Below are 15,798 nucleotides of genomic sequence, written 5' to 3' on the forward strand. Positions count from 1 at the left end.
CGCCGCCGCCCTGCCTGAGCTGGGCACAAGGCGCGAGGGAGACGAGCCGGGGCGCGGGCTCTATTGCCAGGCTGGGGCGGGGATCCCGGCTGGGCGGCGCTGCTGGGCCAGGCCCCGGGGGGTGGGGGGAAGAGTAGCGCGGAGCCTCCTCCTGGGCTGTTCTTCCCCGGCCGGACGGAGAGCGGCACTGTGTCCCCGCGGCGCGGCGCACGCTCCGCCTGAGCCGCCCCCTCTCACCCCCGCTCCTGCCGCCGCCGAGCAGCCTCCTCCCCCCACCTCTCCCCGGGCAGGAGCCGCCGCCGCACCGCGGAGCAAGGAGGCAGCGGGAGCAGCCAGGGCGCCGGCCGGCCGGCGGTGGCGGAGCAGCAGCACCCACCCGGCACGGAGGCTACTCAATGCTGCACCTTCCGGAGCTGCATGAGGTAAAGGCGGCTCCGGGTCCCGCTTCCCTCCTCCCCGCCCCGCGGCAGCACTGGGGGAGGGGGGCTCTTTGTAGGCTTCGCAGAGCTAGTTGGGTGAGGGGCTCCGGGGCGGGGAGGGGGGCTGGGGCTGTGGGCACCTGAAGTTGAAGGAACAAATGTAAAGTGGAGAGTGGCCTGGTCCCCTCCTGGGGGGGCTGCCCCCCTCTCCGGGGGGAGGTAGGGGCCAGGTGTGGGGCTCAGCACTTAGCTGCGCGGGGCTGGCTGGCCGGCAGCGGGGTTTTGTTTAGGATCCCAGCCACCTCCTTCCTTCCCCCCCTCTCCTGTTGGTCTCTTTGCCTCCTGATAGTTTTGAGGCCTAACTGCTTAGGCCTCGTCTCCCAGGTCTGAGGCTTCTGTGACGGCCCCAGAGACACGCTGAGGCCAGGATTTGGCCCTCCCCGACCCCCCTTGGGCTATAATGGGCCTTAAACTTGGGGCATCCTTTGATCTGGGTTAAAATTTCATTGTAAAATATGAGGCTGCAAACTAATAATGTTGGGCTGGAGAAGCCCCGCACTGAAAGGAGGCGCTGGAGGAGGCTGGAAAGGCAGGAGTTTGGGGGAGAGAGGTGGCTTTGTGAGGGCGTCAGTGAAGCCCTCCCGAAGGGGTGGGGGTGCAGGATTTTTGCCCTCATGATATTAAGTGGGGCCTTCTGTGAATTGAGGTTTAGAAATGGAAAAAGAGGGCTGAAAGTCGTCTCTGTTCCGTTGAACTTTTGTTTTCTGACCGATAGAGGCCGGTAGAGGACTGTGGAGAAGGAAAGTTTATAACCAGTGGCACCAGGATGGACTTTCCTGCTACCCAACCAAAACCTCCTGCCGATGGCAAGATCATCTACTATCCTCCCGGAGTAAAGGAGATCACAGACAAAATTACTAACGATGAGGTGGTCAAACGGTTGAAGGTAAGTGTTTCTTCTCCTCACCTCTCAGCATTTGCCCCTTTAAGCACTACCCAAACTAAACAAACATTTTCATCTCTGTCTTGGGAGCTCCAGAGTTTTTTTTATGTAGTTGAGATGCATATCACTTACCTCCAGATCCTCCTGGCAAAATTTGTATTATTTCTTTTTCAAAGGTTTATGATTTACTTTTATCACTTTGGTACCATATTGCCATGTCTGCTTTTATACATTCACTTAAAGTGGTGAGGGGTAGAATCATCAGTTTACTAATTTGTGTGTTTTGTAAGCTAATATTTTAATTTGGCATGAAATAAATTAAACTTCCCACAAGGGGTCAGAAGTGGAATTGCAAATATGGATTACAGGAAGCTAAATTTGTTTTTAAATGTGACGATTATTGAGAGTTCCAGGGGTTTGAAAGATACGTCATAGTCCAAGCATGGCATGATGGGAGTTGATTATATTACACACAAGTAATTGTAGTTTAGAAAGCTGGCTATTATTGATTATAAAGTTACTTGTCATTAATTTATAGCAAGTTACAAACGTAGAAGCTGCATTTCTAGAGTTTCACGACTAGACTTATGCTTCTTTGTGCACACACTGCTGCTGAATTATGTAAAGATTATGAAGTTTTGTGTTCAGACTATTCAGGGCTTGTCTACACTTGAGGGTTAATTCAGATCAAGGTAGCATGTGGATTTAGAGTGAAATGGCTGTTCTGGAATAATGTCATGTGTAGATAAGCCCATAGTGTAAATAAAGTCACAAAGTTTTTAAACTTTCATAAGTAAGAGGGATTGTCACAAGTATTTTTCTCTCCCTTTTTTTTGTTTCTTGTTTTGTGGACTCTGAGGTGTACAGATGACTTTAAATCAGTTTTTTTCAAGTGCAGAACATACAAATTTGCCATGTTAACTTTTGTGCCATGGCATATTATTTTTAAATGTATGCTAAATATAGAGGATAAAGTCAGGTATTGATTAAATATCTGGGTCACTCAATTGGTAGTATTGTGGTCTTTGGGCCAGAGAGTTGAAGATTCAAGTCTTAAGCTAGGATTTGGGTCCATGCTCAGGATGGATGGTATACTATGTAGTACTAGAAGGTTTCTGGCTGTCTAATTTGATTATATGGCGCCCATCACTGTAGTAGCTGGGTGTCTCACAAGTATTGAAAAACAGAACTAACAAATTATTCTTTAATCCTGTAGAAGAAGTAACTTGATTAGTTGATGTGAAAAAATATTCCTCTGTATACATTTAAAAAATATATTTAAGAAATAAGTTTTGCATTTAATTCTGGAAGTTGCAAAGCCTGTTGTTATCTCTTGCATAAGTGAGTTCCATAGTGTGGTTCCATCTCTTGTGAAAGCTCTATCTCTTGCACTCATGAGCCTCACCAAAAGTTAATTTTTTTCATTGTTCCAGTGGACCATAATTGTGGGGGTCATGATTGTAGAGGAAATGTCCCCGGACTGGCTCTGGCTAACTATGTTTTGTTTGTTAGGACAGAGATCTTGAATTGGAGTCTATAGAGAATGGGGAGCTAGTGTAGTGTGGAGAACATGGGTAAAGTGCCATTCCTAGATCATTGTAATATCAAGTCTGGAAGTCATGAATGTATAGATTACTGTGGCCAAGTCTATGTATGATGAGATATGGCATAATTTTCTGGAAGAGGGTGTTTTTCTCCCCTTTTCTGTAAGAAAGCATGCTCTTTTAAAAACAAACATAAACTTGTTTCCAATGGAGTTTTAAAAAGTTAGTTTGTAGGTTTTGAAAAAACAAACCTTTACAATTTAAAAGCAGCAAAGAGTCCTGTGGCACCTTATAGACTAACAGACGTATTGGAGCATGAGCTTTCGTGGGTGAATACCCACTTCGTCGGATGCATCCCTGACTATCTTGGCTGATAGCCACTGATGGATTGTCCTTCATGAACTTATCTAATTCTTTTTTGAGCCCAGTTATAGTTTTGGCTTTCACAACATCCCCTGGTAATAAATTCACAGGTTGACTGGGCATTGTGTGAAGAAGCACTTACTTATGCTTATTTTAAACCTGTTGCCTGTTAATTTCATTGGGTGAACCCTGGTTCTTGTGTTATGTGAAGGGGTATATTAACACTTCCTTACTCACTTTCTCCATACCATTCATGATTATAGCCCTCTATCATATCTTTCCTTAGTCGTCATTTTTCTAAATTGAACAGTCCCAGTCTTTTTAATCTCTTCTCATATGGAAGCTGCTGCATATCCCTGGTAATATTTGTTGCCCATCTCTGAACCTTTTCTGATTCTAATGCATCTTGTTTTGGGATGGGGCAACCAGAACTGCATGCAGTATTCAAGGTGTTGGCATACCATGGATTTATATAGTAGCATTATGATATTTACTGTTTTATCATCTATCCCTTTTTAATGGTACCTAACATTCTGTTGGCTTTTTTGACTGCCATTGCTCATTGAGAAGATGTATTCAGAGAAGTATCCACTATGGCTCCAAGATTTTTCTTGAGTGGTACCAGCTAATTTAGATCCCATCATTTTGTACTTTTAGATTTGGGATTATTTTTTCCAATATGCATTACTTCGCACTTATCAGCATTGCCTTTCATCTGCCATTTTGTTGTCCAGTCCCCCAGTTTTGTGAGATTGCTTTGTAACTCTTCGCAGTCAGCTTTGGACTTAACTATCTTAAGTGATTTTGTATCATCTGCAAACTTTTCCATCTCACTGTTCACCCCCTTTTCCAGATAATTTATGAATTTGTTGAACAGCACCTGTCCTAGTAAAGTAGCGTGACCAGATAGCAAGTGTGAAAAATGAGGACCGGGAGTGGGGGAAAATAGATGCCTGTATAAGAAAAAACCCCAACTATCGGGACTGTCCCTATAAAATCAAGACATCTGGTCACCCTATAGTAAAGATCCCTGGGGGACACAACTATTTATCTCTCTCCATTTATTCCTACATTTTGTTTCCTATCTTTTACCCAGTTATGAGAAGACCTTCTCTCTTATGTCATGACTGCTTACTTTGCTTAAGGGCATTTGGTGTCGGATCTTGTCAAAGGCTTTCTGAAAGTCCAAGTATGTTATATCAGCTTCTCCACTCTTTTGTTGATACTATCAAAGAATTCTAATAGATAGCTGAGGCATGATTTCCCTTTATAAAGCCATGTTGACTCTTCCCCAACATATGTTCATCTGTGTCTCTGATAATTCTGTTCTGTTCTATCATTTCAAACAGTTTGCCTGGTACTAAAGGTAGGGTTAGTGGGGTATAATTGCCGGGATCGCCTCTGGAGCTTTTATAAAAAGTTGGCGTCTCATTAGTTATCAGATCACCGGCTGATATAGAGGCTGATTTAAGCAATAAGTTACATACCAGAGTTAGTGGTTCTGGAATTTCATATTTGAGTTTCTTCAGAACTCTTGGGTGCTTTATTACTTTTTAATTTATCACTTTTGTTCCAAAACCTCCTCTATCGACACCTCAGTCTGGAACAGTTCCTCCAATTTGCCACATAAAAAGAATGACTAAGATGTGGGGATCTCTCTCACATCCTTTGCAGTGAATACTGATGCAGAAAATTCATTTAGCTTCTATGGAACAACCTTGTCTTCCTTGAGTGCTCCTTTAGCACTGTGATTGTCCAGTGGCACCCCACTGATTGTTCATCAGGCTTTCTGCTTCTGTTTTGCTTAAAAAAAAATGATTTGCTGTTAGTTTGTGTGTCTTTTGCTCGTTGCTCTTCAAATTCTTTTTGGCCTGCCTAATTATACTTTTACACTTGACTTGCCAGAGTTTATGCACATTTTTATTTTCCTTGGTAGGATTTGACTTCCAGTTTTCAAAGAATGCCTCTTTGCCTCTAACCACCTCTTTTATTCGGCTGTTTAGCCATAGTGGCCTTTTTTGGTCTTCTTACTATTTGTTTTTTACTTGGGGTATACATTTAGTTGGAGTCTATATTATGGTGTTTTTAAATAGTTACCATGCAGCTTGCAGGCATTTCACCTTTGTAACTGTTCCTTTTAATTTCTTTTTAACTAGCTTCCTCATTTTTGTAGTTCCCCTTTTTGAAGTTAAGTGCTATTATGGTATTTCCCCCCCTACAAGGTTGTTAAATTTAATTATGTTATGGTCGCTGTTACCAAGCAGTTCAGCTATATTACTTCTTGGACCAGATCCTGTGCGCCACTTAGCACTAATATTGCCAAATGTCTTTTCAAAGTCCATACTTGGTTATTCTTGGCAATGTAAACAAAAATCTCTGATATAACTTCATCAGTCACATGGGAAAACGTTAATATATTTACATATAAATTGATATAATTACCATCAATATTATTCACTAGTAACTTAATGATAGACTTACTTATAATTTTGACTTAATAATGGCATTTTAACAAATGTTTACATAATGAGCGGTGCAAAACTGTCTGAGGTCGTCATGCTTTATGCATCTTCTGTACCACTCCTTACCATTATCTGTTGAATTACCACACCTGTTGAATTATTTTTAGTAAAAAGAGAGCAAGAAATGTGACCAGCTCAGACACAGTTTTGCACCATTCACTATGCAGTTTGGGAAGTTTAAGTTTATGACAAGGCTGGGGGGAGGAAAGGCACTTTACAGTGTTTGTTTTTATATAGAGCCATTAATGTAAACAGTACTGTATAGTATCACCTACTATACAGTACTATTTACACTAATGGCTCTATATAAAATGTACCAAATGTCTAACAGGTCCCTGCCTCAAGAGATTTAGTCAGAGGCTCAGTAGGTACCATACAGTACAGAAAAAATATAAAACAGTAAAAGTGCATTATATACTGAATACTTAATGGAATTGGTAGAGGGTTTTTTGAAGGAAAGGAGAGAGGGGAATACATTTTCAGAGTACAAATTTAAACAAATCCTTGCAACATACTTTTTGAGGTAGGTTTACAAACCTATTTTATATGTGACAATGGAGATCTGTAGAGATTAAGACTTGTCTCAGGCCATGTAACTGTGTGACAGAGATGAGATCAGAATTTTGAAGTTTTTTTTCTCTCCCTTGTGATCAGTTAATTCAGGGGTCGGCAACCTTTGAGGAGTGGTGTGCCGAGTCTTCATTTATTCACTCTAATTTAAGATTTCGCGTGCCAGTAATACATATTAATGTTTTTAGAAGGTCTCTTTCTATAAGTTTATAATATATAACTAAACTATTGTTGTATGTAAAGTAAATAAGGTTTTTAAAATGTTTAAGAAACTTCATTTAAAATTAAATTAAAATACAGAGCCCCCCGGACCGGTGGCCAGGATCCGAGCAGTGTGAGTGCCACTGAAAATCAGCTCGTGTGCCGCCTTTGGCACGCATGCCATAGGTTGCCTACTCCTGAGCTAATTAGACACTACTTTCCTTCATGTAAGGGAGACAGGTGCTGGCTGAGTGTTTACTGTGATGGTTCCTTCATTTTGGAACTCACTATTTTATCATTGCCTTCTCTAGGACCTGGTCCATTAGTACCTGGATTAGTTAGCATTTGCAGCATATTTGGAAGTTGCTTTTCCCCAGGATTTTGGTTAGGGCATGGGCTGACGGCTGGAGGAGTTTGGATAGACTTTATTTATCCACATATTAGCTGATAGATCTTTGTGTCAACATAGGATGAGCAGTTCCTTTCCCCTTTCCTGCTTGCTTGTCTTGTCTAGTTTTATATTATGAGCTCCTTGGAGCAGGGCTTTTGTTCTGTTTGGAATGTGCTATTGGAAATAATTACTTTTAATAATACAATATGTTTTATATTATGTGTGTTAATTTATGGAATGGGTGCTTCGAGCAAAGGAAGAGGCTCTCTAAAAGTCTCTAAACATATGGAAGTAGTCATGTTGAGAGTACCTGAAGAATATGAATTGGTGTGTTATCTATGGAGAGAATCTGGTAACTGGTTTTGGACATTAATGTGTTGGAGATTTTTTGTATGTGCTTGCTTTTTGAGAAAAAATGTATCTGTATTAAGTACCTTAATTGATAATTGTAGCCAACTAGTACTTCATAATGCTGTTTTTCCAATAACATAACTGAAATTCCAGGTCTTATCAGTATTTTCATGACTTAGGGCCCCAATCCTGCAAACACTTACTTCTATCCTTAACTTTATGCAATGAGTAGTCTTGTTGAGGTTGGTGGGATTAAAAATTGTAAAATTAAGCACATGCTTAAGTGTTAGCAAGATTTGAGGCTTACAGGAAAAGAGTAGCCTGGTTATTATAGAGATCCATAGATAATTATTCTAGACTTCAAAAACTTTGATTAATTGTACTTATAGTTGCAGTAAAGTTGCACAGGCAAACTGAGTTTGCAAATGTTCTTGAGCTATTGTTGGGTACACAAGCCTAGGGCCAAATTCCTATTTTTTAGTTTACTCCGTCTAATTCTTTCAGTTAGTTTTACAGTTGTAACAATAAAGTTTCTCATTAACTAGGACAGATCACTAGTCAGTGTATAAGAAATCATGGTCTGGCTTTCTTTTTATTAAAACAACAAGAGCAAAACAGAATGCAAGTATGTATGTTTTGCAAGCTCTCTGACTACTAATCCTAAAGCATTCACCTTATGTAGGTTTCCAACTCACCCAAATATTATTGGTCCATTGTAAAATAAAGGAATAAAGTACTTCATTTTTGACCACAGTAATTTTCTTATTCTAAGTGCAGCAGCTACTAATGGCAAACTCACATCTCCAGCATTACTGTGATGGTCTCCTGGCAACAAGAGGGTAAGTTTATTAAAACAAGAGGGTCCCCAATGATCGAATGTGTGCATCAGCCCTGGTGTAGTTTGCCTAGTTTTATGGTCAGTCTAGTCAATAACCCCTTATAGTACTTTGCCTTAGGCATTATTTAATGGACACTATTCAAGGCCTACCCTGAATAAAAAATTATTAATTTTCTCATGGACTTTTCTATGGTGCTCCCTGCTATGGAATTGGAGTGTTTCGCAAACACACATGAATTAATCTTCATAACACCCCTTTGTGAAGTGAGGAGATGTACTATCCCTATTTTACAGATGGGGACCTGAAGCATGGAGAGATTAAGGTCAGAAGTGCTAATTCATTTTGGGTGCCCAATTTGAGATGCCTAGGACCTGTTTTTTTAACAGTACTAAGCATTGTGTATATCACTTAATATGGTCAAAGTACAGCTCCCATTGACTTCAGTTACAGCTGTGAGTGCTCAGCACTCCTGGAAATCAGCCCCCAGGGTCTCAAGTTGGGCACCTAGAAAATAAGGAACACACAATTAATGATCATCTGTGAAAAGTTTTTCGTTTTAAGTGACTTGACTATCATTACATTGGAATTGTGTCACAGGGATAGAATCTAGTTCTTCAGGGCAGCATTCAACTGCCTTAACCATGAGACCATTTTTTCTTTTACTGCTTTATTCACTGCACAACTTCAAAGGGAGAGGAAAGATGGTCCAATGATTAGGGTGTTTGGGAAACCTGGGTTAAATTCTTAGAAACCTTGCACTTTTGGGGGTCCTCTGCTCAGTGTCCCCTTCTAATTTTTAATCTTTCACCTTCATTCCTATTCCTTTTTTCTCATTTGTTGTCCCAAGAAATCATTTGTGGCTTGGGCTCAGTGGTCCCTCCCCCTTGGCTGAATGGTATAGGAAAGGTAGACTGGAAACTTCTGTTGTGCCTGTCTCATAACATAAGAACAAGGAGACATTTGATAAATTAAAACGTGGGAAATTCAAAACTGATATTTTTTTCATACAGTATATAATTAAACCGTGGAGCTTGCTGCCACAGGAAATCATTGAGGCCAAGGTCTTAACAAGATTCTAAAAGGGACAGGATTTTTATATGGAGTATCAATAGTTTTCATAATTAATTACAATAAGTTTTGTGAAAGGGATATTAAACCTTGTGCTTTAGGGCTTAAGCCAACCACCAACTATTTGAGATCAGGATTAGAGCTAATGTTGTGTGCGTGTGCACCTAGGGGTGCAGATATCCCACATCTGCCTATTCCTGGGTTCTTGTACCTTTGTCTGAATCATTTGGACTAGAACCTAGATGACCTAGGGTATGATCTAGAATCACAGTTCTTACATTCCTAATGCATTTGTTCCAAACTTGTGCATCGGAAACCTTTATGCCAGCACATACCAATTTGTATTTTACTTTGTATAAGATTAAACGTTAGTCATTTTTTTGTTTTTGTATTGGGATAATGCTTAGAGCACTGGTCTCCAACCTTTTAATGCCCAAGATCACTTTTTGAATATAAGGGCAACCCAGGATCTACCCTGCCTCTTCTCCAAAGCCCTGCCCTGCTAACTTCATTCTCCCCTCTCTCCGTCGCTCGCTTTCCCCCACCCTCAGTCACTTTCACTGGGCCAGGGTAGGGGTTTGGGAGGGGGTACGGGCCCTGGGCTGGGGCCAAGGGGTTCACAGTGTGGGAGGGGGCTCTGGGCTGAGCCTGGAGCAGGGGTTTGGGGGGGATGTGGGGTGCAAGCTCTAGGAGGGAGTTGGGTGCAGGAGGGGGCTCCCGGATGAGGCAGAGTGTTGGGATGCAGGAGGGGGTACAGGATGCTGGCTCTGGGAGGGGCTGGGGGTTGGGGCCCGGCGGGAGGCCACACAGGACTTACCTCCGGTGGCTCCTGGTCGGCGGCAGGCGCATCGAGGCTAAGGCAGGCTCCCTGCCTACCCTGGCCCCACACCGCTCCCGGAAAGAGCCAACGCCCCCCTGCGGCCCCTAGGGGAGAGTGGGGGACACGTGGTTCTGCGTGTTGACCCTCTCTGCAAGCACCGCCCCTGCAGCTCTCCAGACCAATGGGAGCTGTGGGGGTGGTGCTTGCAGGCAGGAGCAGAGTGTGGAGGGAGACCCTTGCCCTCCTGGGGCCGCGCTGGCCACTTCCAGGAGAGCTGTGGGGGTGGGGTAAGCAAGGAGTCTGCTGTAGCGGCAGCCACGTTACACCGCCAGAGATCACGATTGACTGAGAGATCCTCTAGGATAGACCAGTCGATTGCTATCAACCGGTTGGTGACCATTGGCCTTGAGGCTTCAGCTGAGATCAGATCCACATTGTATAAGATTACAAACACATGGTAAAAGACAGTCCCCGCCCAGAAGAGTTTACAATCTAAAAAGACAAGGCAGATGAATGGTGGGAGAAGCTTTCCTGGGGACACTGGAAACAGCCTCTGAGTCATGGCTGAGGTGGCTCTTTAGCAGTGGTCACCAACTGGTCGATCATGATTGACTGGTCGATCCTAAAGGATCTCCCAGTTGATCGCGATCTCTGGTGGTGGTGCCTACCCTGGCCCCACGCCGCGGCCAGTGTGGCCCCGGGGATCGGGGGGGGTGGGGGTGTAGGAGTCTGCCCCTGCGCTCTGCAAACACCACCCCCGCACCTCCCATTGGCTGGGAATAGGGAGCTGTGGCCAATGGGAGCTGCGGGGATGGTGCTTGCAGAGAGGAGCAGCGCCATCTGCCCCCTTTCCCCAGGGGCCGCAGGAGCGCATTGGCCCCTTTCGGGAGTGGCGTGGGGCTGGGGTAGGCAGGGAGCCTACCTTAGCAGCAGCCATGCTACGCTGCCAACTGGGAGACACCGGAGATAAATGCTGCCCAGTGGGAGGCCGCACCCCAGCCCTGAGCCCCCTCCCAGAGCCAGCACCCAAACCCCCTCCTGCACCCTGGCCCCAGCCCTGACTCTCCCCCCCCCCCCCCGAGCCAGCACCCTGTACCCATTCTTGTACCCCAACACTGCCCCAGCCCGGAGCCCCCTCCTGCACTCCCTCCCAGAGCTTGCATCCCTCATCCCCTCCTGCACCCCAATCCCCTGTCCCAGGTTCAGCCTCCCACACTGTGAACCCCTTGGCCCCAGCCCTGAGCCCGCACCCCCTCCTGAACCCCTACCCCAGTCCGGTGAAAGTTTGTGAGGGTGAGTGAGAGTGAGTGATGGGGGGGTGGGTGGGGGGTTGTGTGGGGCGGGCCCTCAGGGAAGGGGTGGGGTAGATCCTGGGTTGCCCTTAAATTCAAAAAGTGATCTAGCCTGTGAAAGGAATAATTGGAGTTTTAAGCTGCAAGCAAGTGCAGTTTGCTTTTAGGAATCTCTGCAATCTGCCTAAAACAACATTTAGGGTGAGAATTTGCTACACATATCCAATTTCTTTAGTATATTAAGCTTGGATTGCATGTTTGTTTTATTTGTTAGGTAATCTGCTTTCATCTGTTTGCTAGCCCTTATAATCACTTAAAATCTATCTTTTGTAGTAATAAACTTGTTTTTGTCTAAAACCAGTATGTGGAAATCATAACTTGGGGTAGAAAGCTGTGTATATTCCTTTCCACATTGAGGGAGAGGGCGAATTTCATGAGCTTATTCTGTATAGTTCTCTGTGCAGCGCAAGGCAATGTAATTTTGGGTTTATACTCCACAGGGGGGTGTGCACTTGAGTAACTGGGCAGTTTCTAAACTGAGCCTTCCCATGCAGAGCTGATCTCAACATCTGTGTGTATTGCTACAGCTGGATTTCTGCTGGCAAAGTGCAGTCTGAAGCCTGGGGAAGGGCTTGACAGGCTGCATAGCAGTACAGTGTGAAGGGAACCCAAGCTGATGGGTCACGTGGGCTCAGTGGTACCCCAGTCCCAAATGGCACCCGGGGCGGGGAGAGGGACTTGCCACAAGAAGTTTTATTCCCATTTTACAGATGGAAAAGTGGGGCACAGAGAAGTTGAGGATCACACAGGAAATCTGTGGCAGAGCAGGTATTGAACCCAGATCTCTTGAGTCTTAGTAGCATTCCTTAATCACATGGCCAATCTCCTTCAAATCTGGAAGACTTTATCCTGTCAGATTCAAAGTATTTTAAAATAAAAATTTGGGCCTAAGTCCATGATGTACCACTAAATTTCAAGAGTTAGAACACATGGTGGATTAAAGATCTGTAAAACATAATATACTTAAAACTTCACATGTTCAAAGTGCTATATAAACATTAATCCTCACAACATTCCTGTGATACATGGTGGTGGTGTAGTATATTGGTACCAGGATATTAGAGAGAGAAGATAGGTGAGGTAATATCTTTTATGGGGCCAACTTCTGTTGGTGAAAGAGACCAATCTTTTGAGCTTACACAGAGCTCTTCTTCAGGTCTGGAAAACGTATGCAGAATGTCATAGCTAAGTACAAGGTGGAACAGATAGTTTAGCAAGTTCTCTCTCGGTATTTGGGGGAAACTCTACAACCTTATCCTCCATGAACCTATCCCAGGGACTTTATACATGTTTCCCAAAATACACAAATCAGGGAACCCAGACAGACCTATCATATTTGGTCATGGCACTCTTACTGAAGGAATTATCAGGGTTTATAGAAACTATCCTCAAACTACTTACCACTCAAAGGGCCACCTTCCTTCATGACACAACAGATTTCCTTCAGAAACTCCACAACATTAACAACCTCCCTCAGAACACCATCTTGAATCATTCCATGTAGTTTTATCCCCATAATGCCACGTATGCTTCTCCTTCCACCAGAAAGCAAAATCTAGTTTTTAAATGAGCGGTAGGTACAAAATAGTTAACAGACGATTAGTTCACAATGGGTACTGAAGCCTTCTTAGTATTTAAAGAAACCAAACTTTGGTCCAGACTCTAACCAATGTAAACATTCTTAGGCCTGGTCTACACTAGGAGGTTATGTCAAATTTAGCAGCGCTAATTCGAATTAACCCTGCACCCGTCCATACAACGAAGCTGTTTATTTCGACATAGAGGTCTCTTTAAATCGATTTCTGTACTCCTCCCTGACGAGGGGAGTAGCGCTAAATTCGACATGGCCATGTCGAATTAGGGTTAGTGTGGACGGAATTCGACGCTAATAGCTCCAGGAGCTATCCCACAGTGCACCACTCTGACGCTCTGGACAGCAGTCTGAGCTCGGATACTCTGACCAGCCACATAGGAAAAGCCCTGGGAAAATTTGAATTCCTTTTCCTGTCTGGCCAGTTTGAATCTCCTTTCCTGTTTGGACATTGTGGCGAGCTCAGCAGCACTGGCAACGATGCAGAGCTCTCCAGCAGAGGTGACCATGCAATCGCAGAATAGAAAGAGGGCCCCAGCATGGACTGATCGGGAAGTCTTGGATCTGATCGCTGTGTGGGGCGATGAGTCTGTGCTTTCGGAGCTCCGATCAAAAAGATGGAATGCGAAGATCTACGAGAAGATCTCAAAAGCCATGACGGAGAGAGGATACAGCTGGGATGCAACGCAGTGCCGCGTGAAAATCAAGGAGCTGAGACAAGCGTACCAGAAGACCAAAGAGTCAAACGGATGCTCCGGATCCCAGCCCCAGACATGCCATTTCTACGAGGCACTGCATTCCATTCTAGGTGCGGCCGCCACCACTACCCCACCACTGTCCGTGGACTCTGACGATGGGGTATTGTCGACAGCCACTTCCTCGGAGCTGTTCGTGGACGGGGAAGATGAGGAAGGAGATGAGGAGGACAAGGCAGTCGACAGCGCTTTCAACGCTGATTTCCCCGACAGCCAGGATCTCTTCATCACCCTCACGGGGATCCCCTACCAACCCTCCCAAGGCAGTAACCCGGACCGTGAATCAGGGGAAACACCAGTAGGTAAGTGTTTTAAACATTTATTTTCAATAGAATAGGCATGGTGTGTTAGCAGTGGGTTTTTAATGATTAGTTTGCCCTAGGCGCTTAACTTTTTAGTCCTTGCCAGTGCAGCTACTGGAAAAGTCTGTTAACATGTCAGGGGCTAGAGTAGAAATCCTCCAGGGACATCTCCACGAAGCTCTCCTGGAAGTAATGTGAAAGCCTTTGCATCAGGTTCCTGGGGAGAGTGGCCTTATTGCCTTCTCCACGGTAGGAAACTTTTCTGCGCCAAGCTAGCAGCCGGTACTCCAGTATCATTGCCTGGCAAAGCATGGCGGCATACGGCCCTGGTGTTTGCTGGCATTCACGCAGCATGCGGTCTTTCTCTGCCTCCGTAATCCTCATCAGAGTGATATCACTAATGGTGACCTGCTTTGAATTAGTGGAATTTTAGCATGGGGACTGATTGCCTGTTCCTTTAAATAACTGTAACCGGCGGTTTACTGCCATGCGGTGGAGGCGGGGAGGCGAACCGTTCATGCTGAGCGGTTCGCCGGCAGCATGCAAGGATCTTTCCCGGGGACAGCCGCGACGGGGGTGGGACAGGGGCAGAGTTCATGCCGGCTGGATCGCCGGCAGCAGGAACTGGCCAACGCTCGGAGCATTGCTTGGAACGTGAAAGGAAGGCACTGCTGTAAATTAAGCTTTAAGCAGCCAAAAGTCTACGGTTTACCATGGCCACCTGCTAGCAGGATTCCGGTGTCCGGCCCCTCTTGTGTGATCTGTACAGCAAGACCCCAGGCACTCAAGGTGAAGACAGAGAATTCGACCTTGTACTGAGTGCACATGTGATAGGTACTGTGCATGGTCTTGTTCACAGAGAGAGTCTATATTCATTGTTTGCAAAAATGTATCTTTTTGAGGAATTCACTACCTTTTTCCCATCCCACAGCTGCGAGCGTCTTCAGAGCTACCCGGCATCCCCCTCCCAGAGGCTGGCGCAGATCAGGCGGCGAAAGAAGAGGACACGGGACGAGATGTTCTCAGAACTTATGGTCTGTTCCCGAGCCGAGGCGGCACAGCAGACCCAGTGGAGGGAGAACATGTCGCAATACCAGCGATTGCACAGCGAAAGGGAGGACAGGTAGCAGCAGGAAGACCAGCAGGTGACTCAAATGCTGCTTGGACTAATGAGGGAGCAAACGGACACGCCGTCCGGCGCCTTGTAGATGTTCTGCAAGACCGGAGGCAGGAGGACAGAGCCCCCCTGCATTCTATCTCTAACCGCCCTCCCCTGCCACAAAGTCCCCCCCCCCCCCCTCAACCAAAGTCCCAAGAAGGAGGGGCGGCAGGGGCCGTGAAAACAGTCACTCCACCCCGGCAGACTGCTCAATTTGCAGAAGGCTCTCATTCCCAAAGAGTTGATACGTCCTTTCCTTCCCTCCAAATGCACCTCACCCAAGCCCCCGTCCCAGTTTCATCCCCTAACTGTGTAGTTCTTAATAAAAAATACGTTTCTGTTAATTACTGTTTCTGTCATGTTCTTTTAGAGGAGAGTGTGTTTGAAGGGGGGGAAGGGGCTTGGTAATTGGAGAGCACAGTCACCTTTACCAGAGTACAGACACGGGGACAGGTTCAGCAGAAGGTCACACACACATTGCAGTCACTAGGCACCCTGGTCAGTCTGGGAGGTGGTTTTCATGTTCTGTGTGTGTGTGGGGGGGGGGGGGGGGGGGCGGCTATGTGAGTTTGTGGCGGGGGAGGGTGGTTACAGATCTTATGCAGCGG

At 45.3% G+C, this 15,798-nt stretch overlaps 1 protein-coding gene across 7 annotated transcripts in view; it reads left to right on the forward strand.

Moving 5' to 3' along the window:
• The first annotated feature begins 244 nt into the window (after positions 1-244).
• Positions 245-15,798, forward strand: part of PDS5A (PDS5 cohesin associated factor A) — a 170,995-nt gene continuing 155,441 nt past the window's right edge. For 4 of the 7 annotated variants that reach the window (XM_042843417.2, XM_005286368.5, XM_042843420.2 and 1 more), the window contains exons 1-2: positions 245-422; positions 1,195-1,365. In XM_042843417.2, the coding sequence (XP_042699351.1) occupies positions 396-422; positions 1,195-1,365 (198 nt within the window). In that variant the 5' untranslated portion in view covers positions 245-395. The other 3 variants (XM_065598129.1, XM_042843418.2, XM_042843419.2) reach the window with 3 other exon arrangements.

This window comes from Chrysemys picta, chromosome 5 (assembly GCF_011386835.1).
Source record: "Chrysemys picta bellii isolate R12L10 chromosome 5, ASM1138683v2, whole genome shotgun sequence".
NCBI lineage: Eukaryota > Metazoa > Chordata > Testudines > Emydidae > Chrysemys > Chrysemys picta.